This window comes from Cervus canadensis, chromosome 8 (assembly GCF_019320065.1).
Source record: "Cervus canadensis isolate Bull #8, Minnesota chromosome 8, ASM1932006v1, whole genome shotgun sequence".
Classification (NCBI taxonomy): Eukaryota; Metazoa; Chordata; class Mammalia; order Artiodactyla; family Cervidae; genus Cervus; species Cervus canadensis.
This window is the reverse complement of record NC_057393.1, coordinates 37,190,033-37,215,530: the sequence shown is the minus strand read 5'-3', so window position 1 is coordinate 37,215,530 and position 25,498 is coordinate 37,190,033. Positions and strand designations below refer to the sequence as shown.

The 25,498-nt window shown below is 35.4% G+C and overlaps 1 protein-coding gene across 4 annotated transcripts in view; it reads left to right on the top strand.

Annotated features, from left to right (window-relative positions):
• The window catches only part of HECTD2 (HECT domain E3 ubiquitin protein ligase 2), a 72,724-nt gene extending 53,026 nt beyond the window's left edge, over positions 1–19,698 (top strand). For 2 of the 4 annotated variants that reach the window (XM_043476015.1, XM_043476017.1), the window contains exons 12-21: positions 1,857–1,964; positions 2,792–2,924; positions 3,791–3,879; positions 8,745–8,903; positions 12,091–12,165; positions 13,053–13,140; positions 13,228–13,334; positions 15,058–15,173; positions 15,746–15,889; positions 17,201–19,698. In XM_043476015.1, coding sequence (XP_043331950.1) covers positions 1,857–1,964; positions 2,792–2,924; positions 3,791–3,879; positions 8,745–8,903; positions 12,091–12,165; positions 13,053–13,140; positions 13,228–13,334; positions 15,058–15,173; positions 15,746–15,889; positions 17,201–17,321 — 1,140 coding nt within the window. In that variant the 3' untranslated portion in view covers positions 17,322–19,698. Of the gene's footprint in view, positions 1–1,856; positions 1,965–2,791; positions 2,925–3,790; positions 3,880–8,744; positions 8,904–12,090; positions 12,166–13,052; positions 13,141–13,227; positions 13,335–13,510; positions 14,142–14,609; positions 15,174–15,745; positions 15,890–17,200 lie in introns of those variants that run through there. The other 2 variants (XR_006270790.1, XM_043476016.1) reach the window with 2 other exon arrangements.
• The last annotated feature ends 5,800 nt before the right edge of the window (positions 19,699–25,498 follow it).

The following is a 25,498-nucleotide window of genomic DNA, read 5'->3' as shown; positions in this document are numbered from 1 at the left end:
AGCATTTATGCCATTTCATGTGCCTTTTTAGTTTTTTTTTTTAAGCCTTGGGCTATGATTTTTTTATTTATAAGAAAAAATCTAAAGAGCTAGAATTTTAAGTTCCTCTGAGCAATTTTCTGCTGTGCCACTCACACTTAAGATTTTAAATACCTTCTTCTGTTAAATTCCCTTTCATTTAAAAGGAGAGTGGCAGCTATAGCATGTATCCTGGGCTCTCTTCCACAGAGCAAGGGCACAAATGAGTAGCAACTGAAGAGTCCAGTGGCCTTCTCAGTTATGGGTGTTTCCCAGCATTTTAGCTTGTAAACTATGCCATACTATTTGGAATTAATGACTGGTGACTATTTTGACACAGGGTAGCCTTATAGATAGTTAATATAAGCAAGAACTTATATAGTATAATTTAAAGTTGTGAAAGTGACTTCCCAGATTAAAAATAACTTCCTCATCAGTCTGTGTGTAAAATTCTACCATCATTGGGTTATTTCTTTCATCTGAAGCACTTTCTATGCAGTATGAATTTCTGATGGGAGGAGTAGCCAGTAAGCTTTGTGTTCCATCAGCATCCTAGTTTAAGTTTGTGTGTTGGATAATTTCCAGTGTGATGGCTTCCAGGAGCTCAACTGGGAACAGAAGATAAGAAAGGGTTGGAAAAACAGGTCCATGACACTGCATACTATGCTAGGAATATAGATCTGTTTGAGCACAAAAGAGAAGGCCCAGAGAAGGGGAAAGGAAAAAAAAAAACCTACTGCAAGCCTTTAGAATCGAATACTGGAGAGATGAAGAAGGGCTCTGAATTAGTGTATTATTATAGTAATCTACATAATCATGAAAGTAGCCTTACTATGTAGATTTAGGGTATTGAAATTTTACCCACTAAAGCAAATTGCTGCATGTATTTAAAATGTCAGAATGTTTATCTTTAATCTGCACAATAATTCATTTTCTTTGCTACCAAAGAGGATGAGGTAGTCTGAAAGTTTAAATAAATTAAATATATTACACAAGCATGTAGACTTTATATGATAAATGACATTCATATATTTCTTATACTTTTGTAAAACATCCCCTTATTTCCAACACCCAGGCATAAATATTGTTAACATTTTAGGGAATTTGCTTTTGATAGTCTTTACCTGTATTATCTTTAAGAGGCATCAGAGTTGAAACAATATTGTGTATACAATTTTGTTTCCTCGCTTTTTTTAGTTGTACATTCCTTAAACATTTTCCATGTTATTTACATGATTTTTATGACCATCATTTTTGATAACTGTATTATAATTCCACTAGACATTCATACTTAGTATATTTCTAAAGTTTTGCTTTTATAGATGATGCTGTGATGAATGTCACTGTATAAAATATTTCCTCTGTTTAGTATTGGGACAAAGGATATGAACATTGTTAATGGTTTCTGAAATATGTTGAAAATTACTTTCTAGAAGTAGATTGTAGAGTAAATCCAGTATCTTAAGCGTAAGCCAAGTTTATCATCAGACGTATGTACCTTGTTCCCAATGTTCCTACTTTGTTTGTATTTATTAAACAGAAAACTTTGCTACATAAGAGGTGAGACATACAGAAGCAGCAGTGCAACATTCTTTTACTGTAGAAGTTGAATTATTTTTGGGTCCTCCATTTTGTATCCCCTTCTGTTATCATTGTCCCAAAATGAAATAATAAGGCATTTTCATAAATCAAAATTTGCATAATTGAGTTTATGAAATTGTTTGTGTGAGAGATGGTAAAGAGAAGAATATAAGTGATTTTTACCTAAGTGTTTAAATGTTTTAATTGAGATTATAGTTCAAGTAAAAATGAAAATGTTTGCTTTCTTTTTCAATTAGCAAAGTCTGGTGGATAAAGTATCTCGAAGACAGAGACCTGATATGAATATGTTATTTCTAAATATGAAAGTAAGGCGGACACATCTGGTTAGCGATTCTCTTGATGAGGTATAGATTATTTATTCCAGATTAGTATTAATTGATTAAAGCTCTAAATAATTTGATAATGTGGCTCATTACTAAAATCTTAGTAAGCTGTCTTTATTTCTATATGCCAGTGGTGTGCTTTCTTATATTTTGATACAATGGTTGAAAACAGTTCTGTATTCATAGTTAAGCCTTATGTTCATTTTTTAATATGTTTTTAGTGGTTTGTTGTTAAATATTCATAAAAGGATTTCATATAAAACACTTAAATGAGTAATTCATATTTCTGAATATATAAAGTAGATTCTAGACCACCTTTGTTAACTGGTTGGGTGCCTAACAAGTCATTTTAACTTCTCCAGGCCTCAGATTACTCACCTGTAAAATTAGAAGTCTGATCTACAAGGATATATTGGGTATATTTAGGGTCAAACATATTGATACTTTGATTGTATATACATGTATTATTAAACTTCAAGCATGTACAGTTCTTTAACCAGATTTTCATGTGAATATTATAATGTTTGATTTAGTTATGTGATTTTTTAAAACTTTAGTGTTGAAGGCAAGTTTAAATGAGTTACTTTGTACTGTATTTGACTAAATTAAAATCTTGGAGTCAGTACGATGCCAGTAGGCAATAACCTTGAGCAAGGTACCTGACTTTGCTAATTCGGTTGCTTGAATCTATACAGCAAGCATTACAATAGGGTTGGGCAGATTTATTGGATGGATGGATGGATGAAGTTTTGTGACATTGTAAATATGATAATACATTTCCCAGAATTTAAAAGGTTAATTTCCTTTTTTACTGCCTTTTGCTCTCCTCTATCTTATAATTTCCTCAGTTAACCCGGAAAAGAGCAGACCTGAAAAAGAAGTTGAAAGTTACATTTGTAGGGGAAGCTGGTTTGGATATGGGTGGCTTGACTAAAGAATGGTTCCTTCTTCTAATTCGCCAAATTTTTCATCCAGATTATGGTGAGTAGTTAATTTCTGTGGAAGTGTTTTCTTCCTGATCGTTAGATTTAAGTAGTCACTCATTTTTAATCTATGATTTTACAGATTTTTTGTCAATCATAAATGTTGAATAATTTTTTAAAGACTGTTAGTTGCATTTTTTAAATTGACCAAATTGATGATTATATTTATTATCTTACTGGGAATCCTACACAAAATGTATTAGCTTAGAAGCATTCACATGTTTTCTGACTAAGCCAAATATGTAAAACTTTGTCATTGAAATAAAAAGAACATTAAAAATTTTAAGATCAGAGCTATAGTGTGCTCTTCACTAATATTCAAAGTCTCTTTCATAAAATAATGAGCCATTTTAATAAATAGGAAGCATTAAATAAACCTTTGAACTTTAATTTGGTTTCATTTGATTTAGAGAAAACACCTATATAATCCTTAGTATTGTTAAGCATTTTCTTCAAAAGAGTTTTAAGTGTTTTCTTAATTCTTTATTTTTCTTAATTTTGTATATATGTTTATATAATATCTCTCTGGTAATGGGAAATAGAGATGACAGTGATGAAGTCTCCAGATAATCCTCAGAATTAATTTTGTTAACTTATAAAGTATAAAACTATAGTTTCTATAAATCAACTGATTAATTTAGTTTCTGTCTTTTTCCCATTTCAACCCTTGGTTGAGGATACCAGTGAAGAATAAAAGGCTCTTGCACACTCTCTGGACCCATATTTGACATATTTTAACATGAAAATTGGTCTGTAACATAACTATTGCTGAACTGTTTTGCTTCTAATAGATATCATGTACATGTTTACCATTTTAATTTTTTAAATCAATTATATTAATGAAATTATGCTTCTATTTTCCAGGCATGTTTACGTATCATAAGGATTCATACTGCCATTGGTTTAGCAGCTTTAAATGTGATAACTATTCTGAATTCCGATTGGTTGGAATTGTATCCTTTAAACTTTCCACTAGGAGGTGCTAGTAGATTAGAGATTTTTAAGAATTTTATCTGAATTTTGGAAAACAGTTCTCATTAATTTATTCAGATTAAAGATTCTTATCAAATTTACTAGTAGATTTTTCCATAGTCTTTATTATTTTGTAAGATCACAGCCAGTTAGTTAACTGGAAAGATCACAACACAGATTTAGTTAACTGGAAAGAGTGACTGAACTGTTAACATATTTCTCTGAAAACCTTATCTCAAGTATTATTTGCTATTTCATTTACAACCTAAATTATCAGAAACTTAAGACATTTTTAAAAGTCAAAGTGACTTTCCTATTCATAATGAACTATTCCCTTAGTTCTTTCACTTTGTGCTTGCTTCACTCAGTTTTCTAAATTGAAACTATGAAGATTAAATCTAATGTGGCCTCAAATCCTGAGACATTCATAAGAATTAAAAATTGAATGGAATAGGAACATTTGAAGCATACAGCATTATTTTATAGTGTTTTTTAAAATGATATAAATTCCTACGCCATCCTCTGATTCCTTCAGGTTTGTTGGAGAGGGTGTTCCTGCATTGGGTGGGAGATTGGGCAGGATGCCTTCTGCATTCATTTTTAAATTCTAAAAAATATAACTGTCTGTGGAAGAAAGAGAAGAATAAATAAATGAGCAAATCATAGGGATACGTAGGTTAAAAAAAAGAAAAAATATCTGCTTTAAGAAGCTTACCATCTAAGCCAGAAAGATAAAGAACATTACAGCATACTAACACATATATATGGAATTTAGAAACATGGTAACGATAACCCTATATGCAAAACAGAAAAAGAGACACAGAAATACAGAACAGACTTTTGAACTCTGTGGGAGAAGGTGAGGGTGGGATGTTGGGAAAGAACAGCATGTATACTATCTATGGTGAAACAGATCACCAGCCCAGGTGGGATGCATGAGACAAGTGCTCCGGCCTGGTGCACTGGGAAGACCCAGAGGAATCGGGTGGAGAGGGAGGTGGGAGGGGGGATCGGGATGGGGAATAAGTGTAAATCTATGGCTGATTCATATCAATGTATGACAAAACCCACTGAAATGTTGTGAAGTAATTAGCCTCCAACTAATAAAAAAATTAAAAAAAAAAATAAATAAAATATAGAATGGGAAAAAAAAAAAAAAGAAGCTTACCATCTAGATGGACAGATGGACCACCCATGCAGGTAGTTTGTTCTCAGAATCCAATGACCATTTGGCATTAAGTGCTGAGGAGTTCTGAGAAGGAAACAGTTCATTGTATTCGTCCCACAGAAGGTAGAGTTTTTAAATGGAACCAATATATTTTATTAAACCAGGATTGGAGAGAGTGGGACCAGGACTGGGAAAATGGCTGGGAAAGTCCACAGTGTGCTGGCCGTCACAGAGCAATGTGTAGGTCCTCTTGTTGGGAGCAGGGGGCTCTCTGACAGCTACAGATGGTGCTGGCAAAAAAGATTCAGTTCAATTTTGTCGCTCAGTCGTGTCCAACTCTTTGCAACCCCATGGACCGTAGCATGCCAGGCCTCCCTGTCCATCACCAACTCCCGGAGTTTACCGAAACTCATGTCCATTGAGTCGGTGATGCCATCCAACCATTTCATCCTCTGTCGTCCCCTTCTCCTCCTGCCTTCAGTCTTTCCCAGCATCAGAGTCTTTTCAAATGAGTCAGTTCTTCACATCAGGTGGCCAAAGTATTGGAGTTTCAGCTTCAGCATCAGTCCTTCCAATGAATATTCAGGCAAAAAAGATTAAGAGCCGTCAGATGGAGGACTTTGAATATCATCTGACTTTGTGACATTTGTTGGAATACATCCTGAAGAATGTATATGGAAATCAAGAAACTGCATGGAAGAAAAGGGAGTAGGGAAAACCACACACTATGAAAGTAAACTTAATCTGAAATTTGATTATGTGTTGTCGTATCTAAAGGTCCAAAGTGCCAAGCCCACAGTAAGGAACGTGTAACAGTTCCTAGACTCATATGTTTATTCTGTTATTTACAGTAGTCATTTGTTGAATGTTTCAACTTCATTGAAGGTCTGAGTTATTAACACTTCTCACTACACTAGGAGTCATTTGAATTTCCTGATAACTGTGTTTGTCATACTTTACATACTTATCATGGCTTAGGTTTGGCTTATTTTGGCTTTCTAGTGTTTGTAATAAAGTATTAGCTCTCCAGTACATTTTTAGAGTAGTATATGTGATATTGTGAACTTGCTTATCGGGTTTTTTGCTTTTTTGTTTTCTTTGCAATAGGCATTAGTTTCTATTCAGTCATTACCCAAAAGAACATATTATATGTATTTAGATGTTGTATAATAATATCTATATATTATTACATCTATCTCTATATTAACAAGTTGAACAGTTATATCTAAAATTAATTTATAAATACCTCTATCTCCTTATTAGAGGGACTTCCCTGGTGGCTCAGATGGTAAAAGCGTCTGTCTGCAATGCAGAAGACCAGGCTTCGATCCCTGGGTTGGGAAGATCCCCTGGAGAAGAAAATGGCAACCCACTCCAGTACTCTTGCCTTGAAAATCCCATGGGTAGAGGAGCCTGGTAGGCTACAGTCCATGGGGTCACAAAGAGTCGGACATGACTGAGCGACTTCACTTTCACAAGGATTTCACTTTCATCTCCTTATTATGTATATTGATCTCACACGCAAACTATAGAAAGGTTGCTACCCTGAAAAGCATAATATTTTATATGAAAAATGTGTGATGACAGTGGACTGTGGTCACGTACATGGTTGAAAAATCTACCAAAGGTGAAGAGAACAAAAAATTTAGAAGTAATAGGTGTGGTGATTAAGAAAATATAATTGGCTCCATACATAATTCCAATTTTAAAATTTCAGAGGAGCTTCTTAGGTGGCTCAGTGATAAAAGAATCTGCCTGCCAATGCAGGAGACATGGGTTTGATCCCTGGGTTGGGACAATCCCCTGGAGAAGGAAATGGCAACCCACTCCAATATTCTTGCCTGGGAAATCCCATGAACAGAGGAAGCCTGGTGAGCTACAGTCCATGAGGTTGCCAAGAGGTAGACACGATTGCAAACACACACACAAAAGCATTCACTAAAATTTCAGAACCAAAGATTTATTGGTCTATTAGTTCTCACAGTATTGTATTTCTAATATGATTATTTTTAAATATTAAGGCCTTGGAGTTTACAAGAAATGTTATAATGAAACCTATAGTAATAATTATAAAATGTTTTGAAGATCACATGAAGAGCCATAATCTAATAGTTTTTTAGAAGTAGAATTACCAGAAAGGCATTGGAACTAAGGATGGGGCAATATAATATAGTGCAGGGTTTTCAAATTCCACCCTGTTTGCACCACATGGTATCTCCAGCAGAATTCCCACACTCCTACCCCTACTTCAACCAGAGCAGCTTTAGTGTGAAATCAGTGTGATTCTCTTGCCATGAAGGTGCCCTAAAGCAGATCCTGTGAACCTACTTCCTTATCTGTTAAAAACCTTCCTACAGGATTATAATTTTTTTTAATTTAATGAAAAATGCTTAGAACTTATCACTATAGTAAATGATCATACATGGTAACTACAGTAATATGGTACTTACTTCTGTTATTGTTATTATCATGATTATAGGCGTATATTAGGGCTTGTTTTCAATATCTTTTCTCTAGAACACACTTCTCGATCTCTGTTGGTATGGTTACCTATAAAATAACATAGCTGTTCCTTAGATTATTATTAGCCTTTTTCTGCCTTAGCAAATTAAAATATTGGCTATTTTCTAAATCTTTTAAATTGTTTTTAATGATTTGTCCAGACTATATGTTTAGATTTCCTTTTAAGTCAGTAGAAGTAATAACTTCCTTAAGAAGTTATTATAATCTTTGACAGTTGAAAGGTCATAAAATTTGCTCTAAAACCCCTCATTTAGCAAATGGATAAAGTTACATTCTGCTGTATAACTGATTAAAAAAATACAGTTGGACAAAGTTTATAAATATAACATCTGTAGCTTTTTAATTTAATACTTTGAGTAAACTCCAGGTAATAAGTCTTTCCAGTATTACTGTGGGAAATTGTGTCTTATCAGTAGTGTGTGTGTTTGCAGACGTCTGTGTATGTGTTTCCATGTGCCTACTCAATACAGCTCTCTCTATGTAGCCTGTATTTAGTTTGAAAGTAGCCAGAATGGTCACCAAAATCAATGGGATGTTCTGCAGCGAGTTCTGAATAAACTGCTGCTAATAAAATTACCACCATCTTTGTTTAAATTTAGAAGTTTTCTTATATGTTAAATAGACTTCCCTGGTGGTCAGATGGTAAAGCGTCTGCCTACAATGTGGGAGACCTGGGTTCAATCCCTGGGTCAGAACGATCTCCTGGAGAAGGAAATGGCAACCCACTCCACTGTTCTTGCCTGGAAAATCCCATGGATGGAGGAACCTGGTAGGCTACAGTCCATGGGGATGCAAAGAGTTGGACACGATCTTTGTTTAAATTTATAAGCTTTCTTATATGTTTTCTTATAAGTTTTCTTATATGTTAAATACTTTATAGAAATGTGTGAACTTGCTATTGTGATCTTAGATATACAGTTTTCTAGGGAAATCATTAAATACTATTATCTGAGCCTCTCCTTTTTACATAATTTTTGGTAATCAAGGAATTATATTATGGAAAATAAAGGGAAAATAAAGGAAAGAGGAAGTATGTGGGATTAATTAGAAAATCAGTGTTAGATCTGAAAGAAGTATGCAAGAAATAGATGCATAATTCAAAACTCATTTGTTGTCATGGATTTTATGTTAATGCTTAACATTTAGTATGCATAGCTTATGGGACTAGCTGTTTATAACAGCATTACTTTGGATATTCGTTTCCCCCCCTGCTGCTATAAGAAATTATTGAGCCCTCCCATCGTTCCTAGTGATCAAAATACACCAGTAGGCATCTGCAGTGTTACCACTGACGACCTGTGTCAAATTATGCCTGTAAGTATACAGTTGTTTAGTATCTTATCCCTTACTGCTTAATCATCCTTCTACTACTACAGTCTCTCTCCTCCTGATAACTATTTTTATGTTTAGATATGGTTTCCCTCTACATTTGTAACCCATCTCCTCTTTTGTCTAATTTTCTCCTTCCCTGTGGAGATACATAACCCACTTTGCAGCACTTAGTTCTTCCAGCATAGTGGAACAAGCTTTGAGTCAGAGGCAGAGATTTGAATCTGGCCTCTGCAATTTACAAGCTCTGTGAATTTGAATAAGCTGTTTATGTTTCTGAACTCTAGTTTCCTTATGTGAACAATGGAATAGTAAAACTTACATATCAGGAAGATTACAAGAGATGATAAAGTACTCTGTATTCAATACTTGATTGCTTCTGTGGATTGTTATCAATGTGTCACTATGCAATATCGTTAACAATGTCTGCAAGAACACCCTTAATAAAATTAATGAATTTCACAGACCTGTCTCTGATATTCTGCTATTCAGAGACTAGACTTCCAATCATCAGATTTAATCCAGTGTTAAAATTTAGTAGAATGGATAGTATGCTCATCATACTGACAATCCCCTACAATAATAATACTTTTCACAGCTGAATTTCGATAGCCATTGGTCAGCAGAGAATTCTCTTCACTATTCTTAGTAAGTAGCTGGATGTGGACATCCTCTTTGTTCATTAAGGACCTATTTAAATATTGTTGTGTTTCAGTTAATGGTCAGATCACTTTGGTGTAGGGTTGGAACCTTCCTACCAAAGTTGAAAAACCTCTCCAGAACACATGACCAATTAGAAAACCATTCTTCATGTGATTTCAAACACATTTTTTAAAGTAAGTTTGGATTCTTTTGAATTAAGAGCCTAAATCCATATTTTTACAAGACTCAGTAGTTGGAAAAGGTAATAGAGTAAATTCTACTTAAGAAAGATTTGCCCTCTATAATCTTGTATTTTGGCCACATACTACCTGTGACCCTGGACAATTTACTGAATTTGCTTATTTGTATAACAATGAGAGTTATTGTTACATCTATACACTAATATATACTAGTGTATAATACATATTAATACTATATATACTAATGGCTTAACTAACTGCTCATTTTAGATTTGTGTGGTTTTTTTTGGTCCCATACATGCAGTTTTTGTCAAATTTTTACCAATAGATTTCCTAATTTTATTACTGATTTTTACCAATAAATTGTCTGATTTTAGGATTAAAGCTATTTGAACTTGAGTCATTTGGATCCAAGTTTTTAGTTAATAATAATGGATATTTTATGAATGACTATACCAATATGTTTTTTCATATTATGGAGCTGAAGATGATACTGAGTTAATTTCATAGTCCTACATTGCCTCTTTAATGATGAATCAAGATTGTGCATAAACTATGAGATCAACTGAAAAAAAACTGAGTGTCTGTGCAGGCATGAATGAAGATTGAAAGGAAGCAAGAAAACTGCTGTGTTAGGATAGTAGAATGCAGGGAATTTTTTTAATTTTTATAAAATGGAATATCAATTTATGAATGGCATCTATTAAAATTAGCACCTAATTCCCATTTCATATATGGCAAAACATGTCTAGAAAAACATGAAGTGCTTTTTTTATTCAGTGCTTTGTTTACCATTTGTATCTGTACAGTATGTGTTTCAAGAAGAGTAAACAGGAAGGCAAAGAGAAACCTATAGTGATATATTTCTTAATTTAAACACAGTATTTGTGAATAAGGATTAAAAAAAACATGAAAGTAAGCAAAATATTCAATGATGGAGCCTTCAGTATAGTGTTAATAGGCCAATGCTTTTCCGTGACCATGTTAATGGAAACTCCATTGCTTTTGTAGAGAAGGGATCCATGACTCAAAGCATCAGAACTGTCCCATGGCAACAACAAATCTTCCCTACACAGCCTTGTGAAAATTATCCTTGAGGGTTTTAGTTGAGAATGGAGAGGCTAAGTATAACCTTGAATCAGCAACTGTAGTAGCTCTTTTCTCTTCTGTTTAAGTCACTGTCCAGTACGGTCTGTTAAATAATACCAGGGTATTCAAATAGTATATAAAACCTGTATCTTCATGCACTTTTAATTTTATATTTATAAAAATCATTAAAATGTTGAACTATGGGCTAATTAATACTATTTTTGCATTTAATAATCTTAACTATAGATAAAAAATTAAAAATTGAGTTTTGAAAATACAAAGGCTGGGAATAAAAGTCCCTACAGTCGAATAAAGCAGATCTGAGTATATAACTTTATTACCTAATTGACTTTGTATTTTATCACTAAAAATTCAATCTTTGAAAGAATATGGTAAATCCTTTCAATTGGATTCATCTACTACTTCCTTGAATTCTTTTAAAAAATGCAGATCTACCAATTATAATTTTCAGCAGCCATAACTTTATCAGTAATTGAAACAAATGATAAAAATCACATTAAAACCTATGTAACCCTAGATTTGTTTTAAAATTTATTTTAGTGGAATGGAAAATTTAATATGTAAAGTGTGTAAGATCATTCTAAACATGCTGTTCTTTATCTTTTCTGCTAATGTTTAAAATAAAACACTTTTTGTACAACCTGAAATTTTTTAAAAATACTGGCTTAGTTTTTCTATTTTTAAATCTGTCTCCAGGGGAAACATGAGTTACAATGTAGGAAAACATTTCTTCCCGTGTTCTCAACTTTTTATTGGAAGGGGAGAACCCTGAACTGAAATGTAAAAACCACTTAACATATATAAACTGTGTATTTTTATTTAAAAGAGGAATTCTAAAACATTAACAGATTTTTTTAAGAATATAAACTGAGAATGAGAAATACTACAAATTCATCAACAGTGGTATTGCAGTTAGCAGTGAATTATGATGGAAACTGTACTCTTAGCTCTCTGCATAAGAATAGACCCCAGAGTTATGCCTTTATGGGTATAACTGGATATTTTCCTTCATGTGACCTTTCCAGTAAATTTTTCCAAAACTTTTACATGGTAGAAATCATTAACCAGTATTTTTTACCCTGGAAGATATGTCCCAATGTTATCTTTATTTCAAAATCTTGAGTTTATCTCACGTGTAAGTGAGCTATAGTAGATCTGGTTTACTGTTTGGGGTAGTACTATTTGATTTAAAAACACAAATAACAGGTTTCTCTTTACAGGAGTTGGCCCATGGATTAAGTGAACTCCTGTCATATGAAGGCAATGTTGAAGAAGATTTCTATTCCACATTTCAGGTACCATTAAGGGCAAATAGCTTTCTGTTAACCAGGTATTTCATATATGAAAAATACCCCTTGTTACCATATACCCATCGCTAGAAAAGAGGAACAAGGATTGATCTGTACATGCCACTCCCTATCTTAAAGGATCTTAACCCGATTAAAAACAGTTAAGTGTTAGCTCCTCAGTTGCATCCAACTCTTTTTGACCCCCATGGACTATAGCCTGCCAGGCTCCTCTGTCCATGGAATCTCCAGGCAAGAATACTGGAGTGGGTTGCCATTTCCTACTCTAGGGGATCTTCCTGACACAGGGATCAGACCCGAGTCACCTGTAATGCAGGCAGATTCCTTACCATCTGAGCCACCAGGGAAGCCCAAAGACATTGAAGCAGACATGTATAAGCAATCAAGGAAAGCCAGCAAGGGTGAGGGTACTCTGCAAGGCACCTGGCCTATATCCTGGACGCAATTACTTTCTCTGAGCTTTTCACCTTCTAAAAACAAGCCTCTTCTGTTAATTCAGTACAAGAAGTAAGGAGCAGAAGTTAATCAATCAGATCAAAATTCTCTCATTTCCACTCTCCTAAAAATAATCCAAAGGTGGAAATGATAGTAATCCACATAGCTCCAAAGGCCTGAGTGCTACCCAAATGGTCACACAAATTTTTTTAAACATCAGTAAAGTATTTAGCTTATTCAAGAGGGTTAAGACCCTACTTTTTTACTCCAAAATGCTTTCATGACACCATTTTTAATACAAATATCACAAGAGCCAAACCTTTCTGTATTTTGTAATTTAGAAAAGAGGGAAACACTTTTCTTTTTAAATTTTACAAACCTGTTCACTGAAGTCTGTTAACATATACCAATAAATGTGGTATGTCGGTATCTCCCATCAGGTGTTTCAAGAAGAATTCGGAATAATTAAGTCCTATAATTTAAAGCCAGGTGGTGATAAAATTCCAGTTACCAATCAAAATAGGAAAGGTAAGTTAAAACACCTTTTCTTAATTAAAGTGCATTAGTGTTTGCCATTTACTTTTATTATTTAACAGATGTAAAATTGCTTTTCAGAATATGTACAGCTTTATATTGACTTTCTTCTCAACAAATCCATCTATAAGCAGTTTGCTGCATTTTATTATGGATTTCATAGTGTGTGTGCTTCAAATGCCCTAATGGTGAGTTTAAAGCTTCATGCCTTCAGTTAGGCTTTGTAATACTATGATATTGACAAGTAATTCTTTAAAACATTTTAAATTAAAAAAAAAAATTTTTTTATTTTTAAATTTTTTAAAAATTTATTTTCTAGTTTTTAAAGCTAGAGCTGGAAATGAAAATAGTTTTCTCATTTCAGCCTTAACTCTCTAAAGAGAAAAAAGACCAGTCAACTCCATCCCCCCTACCCATTATGCTGTATCTTAAACTATGTCTTCTAAGCTTTAAAAAATTTCCCCAAGCAGAGTGGATGAAGAGATCGCCAAGGGCTCCAGATCTTTAAAACTGAGGCGCAAAGTGCTGAAAATGGTTAACATAAGCTCCAGGCAAAAGCTACAACTTCTCACCGTTTAAGGAACAGGTTTTTATAGTGGCTTCATTCCTCTTCAGGGGTCCCCCAGCAACTCTGAGTGGCCTTTTTCCCACAGGAAGTAGTTTATCTCCAGAGTCATGGTGGGCTCTGGTCGGTGTGTGAGTATGGGTCAGCTGCTGTTGAGAGCACCGAATCAGAAACATCATAAAAGTCTCTTCATCCCTGCTCCTCTGGGCACACTCCATCAAGCCATCTCCACTCAGTTTTATAAGGAGGGTTTGGAGTCAGTCTTCCATGTGAATTATTTTGCATAGGAGAGAACTTGCTTTAGAGTGATAGTCTTTCAGTTCAGTTCAGTTCAGTCGCTCAGTCGTGTCCGACTCTTTGTGACCCCATGGACTGCAGCACGCCAGGCCTCCCTGTCCATCACCAACTCCCAGAGTTTCCTCAAACTCATGTCCATTGAGTCGGTGGTGCCATCGAACCATCTCATCCTCTGTCGTCCCCTTCTCTTCTGCCCTCAATCTTTCCCAGCATCAGGGTCTTTTCAAATGAGTGAGTTCTTTGCATCAGGTGGCCAAAGTATTGGAGTTTCAACTTCCCCATCAGTCCTTCCAGTGAATATTCAGGACTGATTTCCTTTAGGATGGATTGGTTGGGTCTCCTTGCTGTCCAAGGGGTTCTCAAGAGTCTTCTCCAGCACCACAGTTCAAAAGCATCAATTCTTCAGCGATCAGCTTTCTTTATAGTTCAACTCTCACTATGTGACGGTCTTTATCACATGTTTATTGAAAGTACCTTTGAATATGGAGCACTTGTTGATTTCTAATTAAGTTTTGTCTGCAATGCACTGTAGTTATAGGGGTGGAAGGAGGGAAAATAAATAGTGTAGCAAATGTTCATTTTAAAATTCTAATCTCTTTAGGTGGGAGACAAGCTGTGTAGGTGAAAAAACAAGTGAACAACACAAAACAGACTAACCTACTACTCAAACGCCACATTGTGCACAGGAGGCTTCATGGATGTTGGATCCAGGCATGTCAGTAGATGCTAGAGTAGCTGAAATAGTTTCAAGCTGGGTTTTGGGGAGGAGCTGTAATTTGGATTTATGCTTTGTCATCTACTTGTTTTTCTAGCTAATTGCAGTTATTTGCAAAAGGGGGAATCTAAGAGTTGGACAAGATTTATAAACTTTCAGAAGCAAAAATATCCCAGTAGGAAAAATATAAATGGAGAATATTTTTCCTTAAAAAATGGTTTGATTTACTATAAGAAGGTCGATTTTTGTTGCTTGATTCAGTGGAAAGAGTTCCAGTTTCACTTTTTTTGATCATCACTTTTTCTTATCATTTTTGATAAATAATTATTGGCAGCTGCTTCGTCCAGAAGAGGTTGAAATTCTAGTCTGTGGAAGTCCTGAACTGGATATGCATGCCCTACAGAGAAGTACACAGTATGATGGTTACGCAAAAACTGACTTGACTATCCGGTGAGCTCTTTATACTTCTGAGAGTGAGGCTACTGAAGAGGGAATGAAAGAGAATGTGGTTGGTTTATTTGTGTAACTTACAATCTTTAAATCAAGTTAAGTCACCGGAAATCTTATACAGCCCACAATGCCTTCTTTTATCTCTTGAAAGTAATGTGAGCATATTCAATATGAAATCACTTCGCAGTCCCCTTGGGAGAAAGTGATACAAGTAAGCTTCTACAGAAGTCCAGAGAGTTGACTTCTTTTAAAAAATGACTTTGGTCCTAGAATTACAGAGATGCCATGCTTATAAAAAGCCTTTTAATAGCACTGTGTTGAAAAATATGGAAAATTACATAGAAGAAAAATGTCTTATGTACTCTCCGTTGTTGGACTATTTTTATAATGATGTTAGTCAGAACTCTAATTTATATATAGAAACCTGTCATTCCTCCATTTCAGTTTGAGAGTAGTCTGTACCTTTAAGGGAATTGTTTCCCTAGAGCTTACTTTATATTATTTTATTCTCATATGCAGGATTTTTGTCATTTTATATACATTTTATATAAATTTCCTTTGGTGTCCTCTAGATACTTTTGGGATGTTGTGCTTGGATTTCCTCTTGATCTTCAAAAGAAGTTGTTACATTTTACTACAGGAAGTGACAGAGTTCCTGTAGGAGGAATGGCTGATTTAAACTTTAAAATCTCAAAGAATGAAACTTCTACTAACTGGTAAATTTCCAGATTGTCATTCACTTTTTTTAATCTATAGGTTTTGCTAATAATAGTATGCTTGGAACTAGAAGATTCTTTCAATATGAAGTTGTTTTCTTAGAAAAATGCTAGAAGTAAACATGGCTTTGAAATAAGATAGACTATGGCTTAAGGTTCTTTATTAAGTTTGAGACATACCAATACTAACTGATAATAATTCCTTTCCATCAACTTTTTACTTTGCTAAGTCAGTTACTTTATCATCACTTCCAGAATCTAGCTTGCTTTTCATGGCATTTAGATTGTCTGACCTTCATTTTTACTTAAAAGTCTTTTTATTTAAGATGCCAGGTGAGTTTTTTGGCTATTATTATAATTAGTTCCAGAAGTCCTGTTGTACTGGAATACCTCTAGTGCTAGTCTTTTTTTTTTTTTTTTTCTTTATCTAGTGCTCTTTGCATATGAAAGTGATGCTGGTGATGGCTTTAAATTATTTTCTACTAGAGTATTGGTGGGGTAATGTTGATCTACTTCTTTTCCCAATCTCATTGTAATTTCTAAAGCTGATATGAGTAGATACTACTTTGATTATAAATATTTTTTTCTCCTGTCCTGTATATTCCCTGAGTTCTGTCAGTTCTTCCTTTCATCAGTTAGAACTGAAATCTGTCCTTTCCTTTATCACTGCTACCACCGACAGCTGTTCTGATCCTGTGGAGTTCATAAAAACTGAGGGAACGGGTCTAAGAATTCTGCTGGAATCTTGGATGTAGATAAAAGTGTCATCGGGTAAAGGGTTGGGAAATCTGATCAGAAATTGTTGTTGCTGTTGAGGGCAGCAACAGGAGAAGTGTGGGTATCAAGTGTCTCAGAATGTTCTTATGATTTTTTTGACAATCAAGGGTAAAATAATAGTTATTTTACCTACTATTCTACTGGGTCTTTCCACCCATTCAGGCAGTTTGCCTTATGTGATGAGGCAACTGAGATTTGGAGACATGTAGCCACTTGAACGAGATCTCACAGCCAGAAAGTAAGGGAGATGGTATTCAGATTGATTTGTCTGACTCTAAAAATAATGCTTCTAGAATGCAAGTTTTGTGAGAGCAGGGCCATTGTCTTGTCGGTACACCCAGCCGCAGGGTGTGGAATGGTGCCTCATACACAACAGGTACTCCAGAAGTATTTGTTCAGTAAAGGAGTGGATGAGTCGTCTCAGTCTAGTAAAACAGATTTGAGTATGCGCGTTCAGGTACTTTGAAAGTTGCTTAGGAGTCATTCTGTGTGTGTTTTAAGACTTGATATCTTTGAAGAAAATGTTTCCCCTAGGTTGCCTGTGGCCCACACCTGCTTCAATCAACTTTGCCTTCCCCCCTACAAGAGCAAAAAGGACCTGAAACAGAAATTGATCATTGGAATTTCAAATTCAGAAGGTTTTGGACTTGAGTAACCAAGAAGACTTGAAATACATTTATATGTAGCATTCACTTCCCTCTTACTGTGCCTTTAACCTTTCCATGTTTTCTGTCTCAAAATACCTTGGAAAAGCTCACCAACTTTAAAAGACTGACTTTAAAAAAAAAAAAAATCAAATACGAAGTGTGTTCAGTAGAGGCATGGTTTTCTAAAAACACAACACTGTTTGAGTGAGAAAAAGACCAGGTGGCAGAGACAGGTGGGTCCAGTCCCTCTTTTTATAGCACTTTATCATCCTCCATAAGTGGTGTGTCGCAGGTGTTCCACTGGGGAAGCATCACGCAATAAAGAATGCAGCGATGGCAGAGTGGGTGGAGCCCAGTGGCAAATTGTGTGCTGCTTGCGCACGGTAGCAACACGGATAGCTACATTATCATTAATGTAGGGCATGTAGCCATATTTTCATATAGCGGGTAAACAACAGTATCATTGCAAATGCAATTTACAGGGGTTTTTTGATATACTGGCTTTGGTCCTCTAAAGATTCTTTTCAACCATTCCTGAAAATCAGCATGTAAATAACTACATAATAGCCTGAGAATAATGGGATTTTGATAGTGCCATTTATTGCTAAAGATTTATTTTTACAAAGTAAATTCAGGTTTTAGATGTGTGTACAGCTTTTACAAATCAATAAAGATGATTGCACAAGAGTGTAACTATTTTCAGACTAATTGGACTCAAGGTTATATTCTTTTAAGTATCATCAGTCTGCATGCACACGCACAGTAAACTAGTTACTTTGAGTACTCTGTAATGTTTGTATAATCCTTTCTTCTTAAGGGTCAGAATATTAGAAAGGAAATAGATCTGACTAGTCACTGATAAATTAAGTCAATTACAAGCACAAAAAGAGAGAACTGTTTTTATATACACTTTGATTGACATACAAGACTTATTTATAGTATTTTTTGATCACCTGTTGTTCTGAAACACTAATTTTTGAAAACAAGTAGGATAAGATATTTGACAAAAGTGAATACGATAACATTTGTGTCAAAATGACATGAAGTGAAAGTCCCTCAGTGACATAGCTTGATGTAAAGATAAGGTTCAACATTTTGGCCCAAATGTTTGTTTTTCACTGGATTTTGAATATAGTGAATTCAAAAGTACCCTTTTTGGAGTTTATTAATAAAGTAGCATGTAAAAAGAAACTGCATTTTAAGTCAGACAGTAAATGGTTTTAATTTACAGCAAATGAAGCAGTTTTATTAGCACATTGCAGTATTTCCAAATCGACTTCTGTATTATACTTTGATAGCTTTCCTTTAGAAAACTCTGAAGGTGTATTTGCAATAATAATGAAGCCAGCATTTAGTACCAGCACATGGTTCACATGCAAATAATACTTTCCCAATTTCCAAGTTACACTACTATCTTATTGCTATGATTCCTACACCCCCACCAGCAGAATTCTTCTAGGGTGGAGGAACTAATCAGCTTGTTCTGTATTTCCAAAGCCAACTTGTGAATCTTGGAGGAAAGGAGTTAGTTCATTTACTATTCTGTTTGAGACAGAAGTGATTCCACTTTTCCACTTGGACATACTATTTAAAGGTTTTTTCTTCTTAAAATTCTTGGAACACCTAAGAGATTTAAGGGCATGTTGGTTTTGTTTTGTTTGCTCTGTTTTTAATCCATGTGCAAATAAAACTGCTTCTCTCTTTCACTGCTTGAACTAGAAAGTAAGGTGTTTAATGTAGGTTACTGCTAACTAATAAGCACAAAAGAATCATGTATAAGAAACCAGATTTAAGTGTTCTAAGTAAAATGTAAACAAAGCTTCTATTTGGTAGAGATGGGAAAATTGTGTTGGCTTGGTCTGCATGTCTATGATGTGCTTGTATATCAATAGCTATGTCATTTTTAAATAAGAAGTATACAAGCAAGCCAAATTTTTAAATCACAGAGTCCATAAATAACTGGAAAATTTCTGTTGTCTGTTGTTGAAATTTATAATCATTTATCACTAAATTGCACATTGCCTTTATTTATTTATGCTCTGGTTTTGGTTTACAGTGTAATTAATACCTCATTTTTTAAAAGAACCACTACTGTTATATTTCGTTAATTTAAACAGCTAGAAAATTCATGTAGTTGCTTTCTTTTTATATAATCTGTTCATGAATTCTTGATTTTTGTATCTGCCACAGTAAATTAAAGCATTGCACACTATTTATCAGTATTTACAAAATGTTCTGTCCTTTTTTAATCTTTGTTTAATTAATCATATTTTTGTCTGTATGATCAGAAGTTTTTAACCGCCCCTCTTTTTTGTACAAATGTGTATTGTATTATGTTGTTAATTTCTGGATAAATTTTTTCAAATATTAAAGTTATATAATCAACTAGACTTCAATTCATTTTTTTGAACATTAGGCAGTGAATTAAAAGTTTAAAATATAAATGCAAACTACTCTGTTACACTGTCTTTTAAACTGGTGCTTTGGAAAATTAATACATACTCCTTCAAAAGATGTGTGTTATTGACACCAAATGCTGCTAACCTCTAACATTATTTTTCGGTATGAAACAACATATAGGCAATGACTGGATGATCACACAAATATTCCACCAAATGAACATTATAGTACCATGGAGGTCACCTAGAAATAAACTAAGTATGACATTTCATTGGCCATCAATCAACAACTTCAGATCTGTTACCTCCTACCAAAACCATTAGTTTGGCCATGTTTTCCCTTACCACATTTTCCTTGATTAATGAACAAAGAGAGGAGATTCTAAGAATGTAGGAGAGAATGTCATGGATGATAGATGAGAGAAAATAGCTAGCTGGGTGGAAGACTGAGATGAGTTTTCACAGGGGAGGGTACAAGATCGGTTCACCCAGAGGGCCTGGTGAGTGGTTAAGAATTGAGCTTTGAAATTGCCTGGGTTTCACTGCAATGTTGTGAAGTAATTAGCCTCCAACTAATAAAAATAAAATAAAAATAAAATGAAAAATCATGAAAAAAAAAAGAAACTGCCTGGGTTTGAGTTTACTGTTCAGTACTTGTGTTTCCTTGGGCAGGTTAATCTGTTCATGCCTTAATATCAAATGATAATAATTTGTGAAATGAAAATAACCCTATCTCAATGACAAAGTTCTGGGGAGAAATAAATGAATTAGTATGTGTAAAGCACTTACACAGTCCCTGGCATATAGTAAGCAATGTAATGTGACGCCAGAGGAACCTTGGTTCCAGTGGTATTACCTCTTATAACCACTGCTTCTGATAACACGTAATTCATAGAGTTGTTAAATAAACCTCTGTAGAACTATGTAGGTGTGTATATATACTTATGTATGTATATATATTATTGTAAGTATATGTATTAGATATATATATTGTTGTTTAGTCACTAAGGCATGTCTGACTCTTTGCGACCCCATGGACTTCAGCCTGCTGGGCTCCTCTGTCCATGGGATTTCCCAGGCAGAAATTCTGGAGTGGGTTGCAGTTTCCTTCTTCAGGGCATCTTCCTCATCCAGGGATCAAACCCGTGTCTCCTGCATTAGCAGGCAGATTCTTTACTGCTGAGCCACTAAGGTTACTCATATAGATATATGCTTATACATTATATATATATATATACACTCATATAAAATGTAGTTAGCATATATAAATAAATAAGTACTTATATCTTGCCTAACCTATAATAAGCCTTATATGTTTGATATTATTACCATTACCTTTTTGTTATAGCTCATGTATTGTAGAGATCTAGTTGTATCCTGACTTCTATCTTTTATAATATGAATTTAAAATTTTTAAATACAGCCCATAACATTATTTTATATAGTTGTTTAGATTTAACCACATAGTTACAGTTTCTTTGCACACCAATCCTTCTTTTAATGTTCTTCACACCCAGTTCTGGGATCAGTTTTTTTCCTCCAAAATATCTGCTAGAAGCTGTTTTAAATTAGTAAGTTTTTTTTTCCATTTGTCTGAAAGTGACTTTATTTCACCTCTATTCGTGAAAGATAAATTCATCAAGCATGCATCTCTATTGTGATACTTAAGGACTTAGTGATACTTAAGGACTTGTGATACTTAGTTCCCTTAGGACTTTTAATGTATAATCCATTATCTTTGCATTTCATTGTTTTTTTTTAAGAGGGTAGTTGTTTGCTTTTAACTTTTTATACTGGGTGCATGTGTGCTAAGTCACTTTAATTGTATCCAACTCTTTGCGACCCTGTGACCTGTAGCCTGCCAGGTTCCTCTGTCTATGGGATTCTCCAAGCAAGAATACTGGAGTGGGTTGTCATGCCCTCCTCGAGGGAGTCTTCCTGACCCAGGGATTGAACTCACATCTTTTACGTTTTCTGCATTGGCAGGCTGGTTTTTTACCAATAGCCCCACCTTTAACTAACAATGTTGTGTTAGTTTCTGTTGTACAACGAAGTGATTTAGTTATACACGTGTCTATTGTTCTTCAAATCTTTTCCCAGTTAGGTTGATACATAATACTGGTCAGAGTTCTCTTTGCTATACAGTAGAACCTTCTTGGTTGTCCATTTTAAGTATTGGTGGTGTTGATGGGAAGTTAGTTGTCAGTATAATTGTCATTCCTTGGTAGATAATCTCTTTTACTCTGGCCACTTTTTAATATTTTTTTTTCTTGTGAAACTGCAAAACATCACAGACAATATGTATATTTGTATTTTTTTTAATCTCTTAGGATTTGTTATGGTTCTTGAAACTAGGAATTTCTGTCTTTCAGTTTTAGAAAATTCTTCAGCCATTTCCTCTTTGAACACTGCGCTTCCCTCCTCTCTCTAATCTGTCCTACTAAACATATATTGGACCATCTCAATCATTAAATCCTGTTTAACCATGGTGTATTTCAATAGCTTTATTTTTTATTTCTAGAAATTCTTTCAGTTCCTTTTCAAATCCACCCGCTCTTATTTCATACTGTTCTTCCTTTCCTATGGTTTTTTTAAAAGATAATTTTCAGTGTACTTGTTTGATAGTCTATTTTAGATTATTTTTTTACTCTCCCCAGTTCTTGAAATACTGATTCCTGTATTTGTTCATCTACTGGCTCTCAGTAATTTATTTCCTTGTGTCATGTCACTTATAATTTTGCTTTTAATTTTGGGCCCTGAGAAATGCAAGTGTCCTAGTAGAGCAGTTTCGTATTGTTGTCAACAAAGACCCTACAGGTTTCTATACCACTTTGTATGTGACTTCCTCAGATCAGGGCTTCTCTCCCATTTGTGTATGTTTGGGCCCCTCCCTTATAGTGGCACAGGTTGGGGTTTATGAGTAAAGTTTTTCTATCCCATTTTCATAGATATAGCAGCCCTTTTAAATTCTGGACTTTATGAAGTGGAATCAGTTTTGGCTCCTCACCATGAGTAGGGCTTAAGGAATGTCTGTTGAATTCATATGGGCATTAATATCCGCTAGACAGTTCATGACCCACATGAGTCACCTAATCTTGCTTTTTATTTCTGCATTTCTTCCTCATTTCCCATTACTGATGATTTCTCTTCTTCCCTTCCTTTTAATCTTGAACATTTATATTTTAAGACTTTTGTAGCTATATTTTGCCCAAAAATTATAAAAGTTTATGGTAGTAACTGGCCTCTTCCATTTCAGCTCAGCCTATACATGCCCTGCCCCTTGGTTATTTTTTTACCCCATTCAGTGCATAAAACTTTTAAATGCATTGTTTCCTATAGATGACTTACACGAGTTTATTTATGTGTTAATTTACCAGTTGTGTATTTGCATGCCTATTACATTTCAGCTGGAGGCTGATCTTCAGTTCCATACACATTTGCTTATTCTTTACAAACATAAGCAAATGTGGTTCTGAGTACTTACTTTGCAAAGCATTAATGTGTATCATAGCAAGAAAATTTCTCTAGGATTTTCATGATAATGGTACAACTCAAAGTTTTCACGCCATATAAATTTTACAACTCAGATATATGCACCATAGAAGCATTAGTCACCACTGAGTTAAATTAGATTTTTTTCAGCATCCCAACTTGACTTTTTCTATGTGCACGACACACACACAAATTGCAATAGAAAAAGCATAGAATTATTTCAGTAGAGTTTCTCAAGGAGCATAATCTTGTGCTGTTTCCACCTGCATATAGGTCACCTCTGCTTATAAGACCTTCAGTATGCCTTCCTTACCGCTGTCACTGGCAATCTTATTCTCCTGATTAGCTTGGCTCATAAACGTTGGTCTCATTTTGACTTTTCATTCTCTTTAACCTCATGTCTGCAAGCCTCATCTTTATGCTGTTTCTCAGATTTGACCCTTCTTTCTACTCCATTTCCACAGACCCCCTCCTTGGTTTAAACCCTCAATAGCTGACTGGCTTCTCTGACTAGAGACTTACTCTTCCCCCATTTATCGTAAGGTCCCCACTATTAATCTTTATCAAATTCTCTTCTTACCATGCTTATCTGACCACCTCCTCACTCCAAAGCCTAGCCTGTGTTCCACTTTTATTTTGCACATTCCCCAGTACCATCTTCCAAAAAGATCGCTCCTCTCCCGTGTCCTATGCACACGCTGCACGGTGGCATCACTGCTCAGCCCAGTGCTTCTGAGGTCCTCTTCCTGCCTTCAAATCACCTCCTCCCTCAGCCCCAGCCCAGCTCTAAACCTCCGCAGACTAGAATTTTCTCTCCTCCCCTGCCAAACCTTGTGCTGAGCTACCACCATCACCACCCCTCCCCCCCACAAAGAAAACAGCCAGCTGGAAGGCCTCTCTCCCTCTTTTTCACGCCCATCCCACCTGTCTTCATTGCTCAGTGGCTCTTAGTATTTTCAGACTTGCTGTGCTTCACTGTGTGCACATTAGCCACTTGAGAACAGAGGCATCTCCTGTGTCCTCCTCCAGCACAGAGCAGGGTCAGTCAACTCAGATAAAATCCTACCCGACTTCTTGACTTGACTGGGCAGGTGAAACACTCATCAAATTAGTGGAATGAACCAGAAATCCTCATGGGTAAATGGTCTCCTCTATAATTTGTTACCTTTTGCCCTGACTCACAGACCCCACCATCAGCCTGCCTGTCACGACTTGGGAGTGGCAGCCTCGGGGAAGCACCTTCAGAAATGCCACCCCCCAAACCTACTACCATGTTCCCATCAGTCTAGGCAGCCTTTCACTCCCACGCAGAGCCTTAGCCTGCCCACCGCCAGTGACCAAGGGCTCATTCACCAAATGAAACAAAACCAGTGAGCAGTGGTGCCTTTGTGGGTTAACTATGAAAGGGGGAAAAGATGATTGTAGAGCAGCTCTGTGGTATCACCCAGATTTTGAGGGTGTGTATGTGAGTGAGTGTCAATGTATATGAATGTGCATGTGTGTTCTGAAAAATTTTATCACAGTTAATGTAATTACCACTGGGATTATACATGATTTTACCTTTTTTTGCTTTGTCGTGCTTCTTAAAAAATTTCCTTGCAATGAACACTTTGTAATAAGAGAAAAAACCCTTTGTTTAATTTTTTAAACCAGTTATCCAGTACCCCAGGTCTTCCTCGGCAGCTCAGTGGTAAAGAATCCACCTGCTAGTGCACAAGACGTGGGTCTGATCCCAGGGTCGGGAAGATCCCCTGGAAAAGGAAATGGCAGCCCACTCCAGTATTCTTGCCTGGAGAATCCCATGGATAGGGGAGCCTGGCAGACTACAGTCCATAGGTTCACAAGAGAGTTGGACATGAATTGCTGACTAAACAAAACATCCAGTATCCTAAGTATCTATAGAATATAAATTGAAGGGGCAGAAATGGATGTTTATTGATCATCTAAGATGTATGAGGTGCATCACTTCACGTTTCATTTAATCTTTACAACAGCATAAAATTGATGTTATTATCCCCATGCTAAAGATAAGAAATGGAAACTCAGGCCTGAAAGCTTGCCCAAGGTTACACAGGCATTAAGAATTTGAATTCATGTCTCTCTGGCTCTAAATATCACTATTTCCCATTACATATGCTCCCTCAACTACTTAGGCTTCCCAGAAACTCCCAAGCTTGAACTGTTCTTGTAGAAATGGATAAAACTTGTTCTCCCTGTTTGGACAAGGAGTCAGAGTCAGTCAACCTGAGTTCTAACCCTAAGTCTGACACTCAATTGCTGTATAACCTTAAATG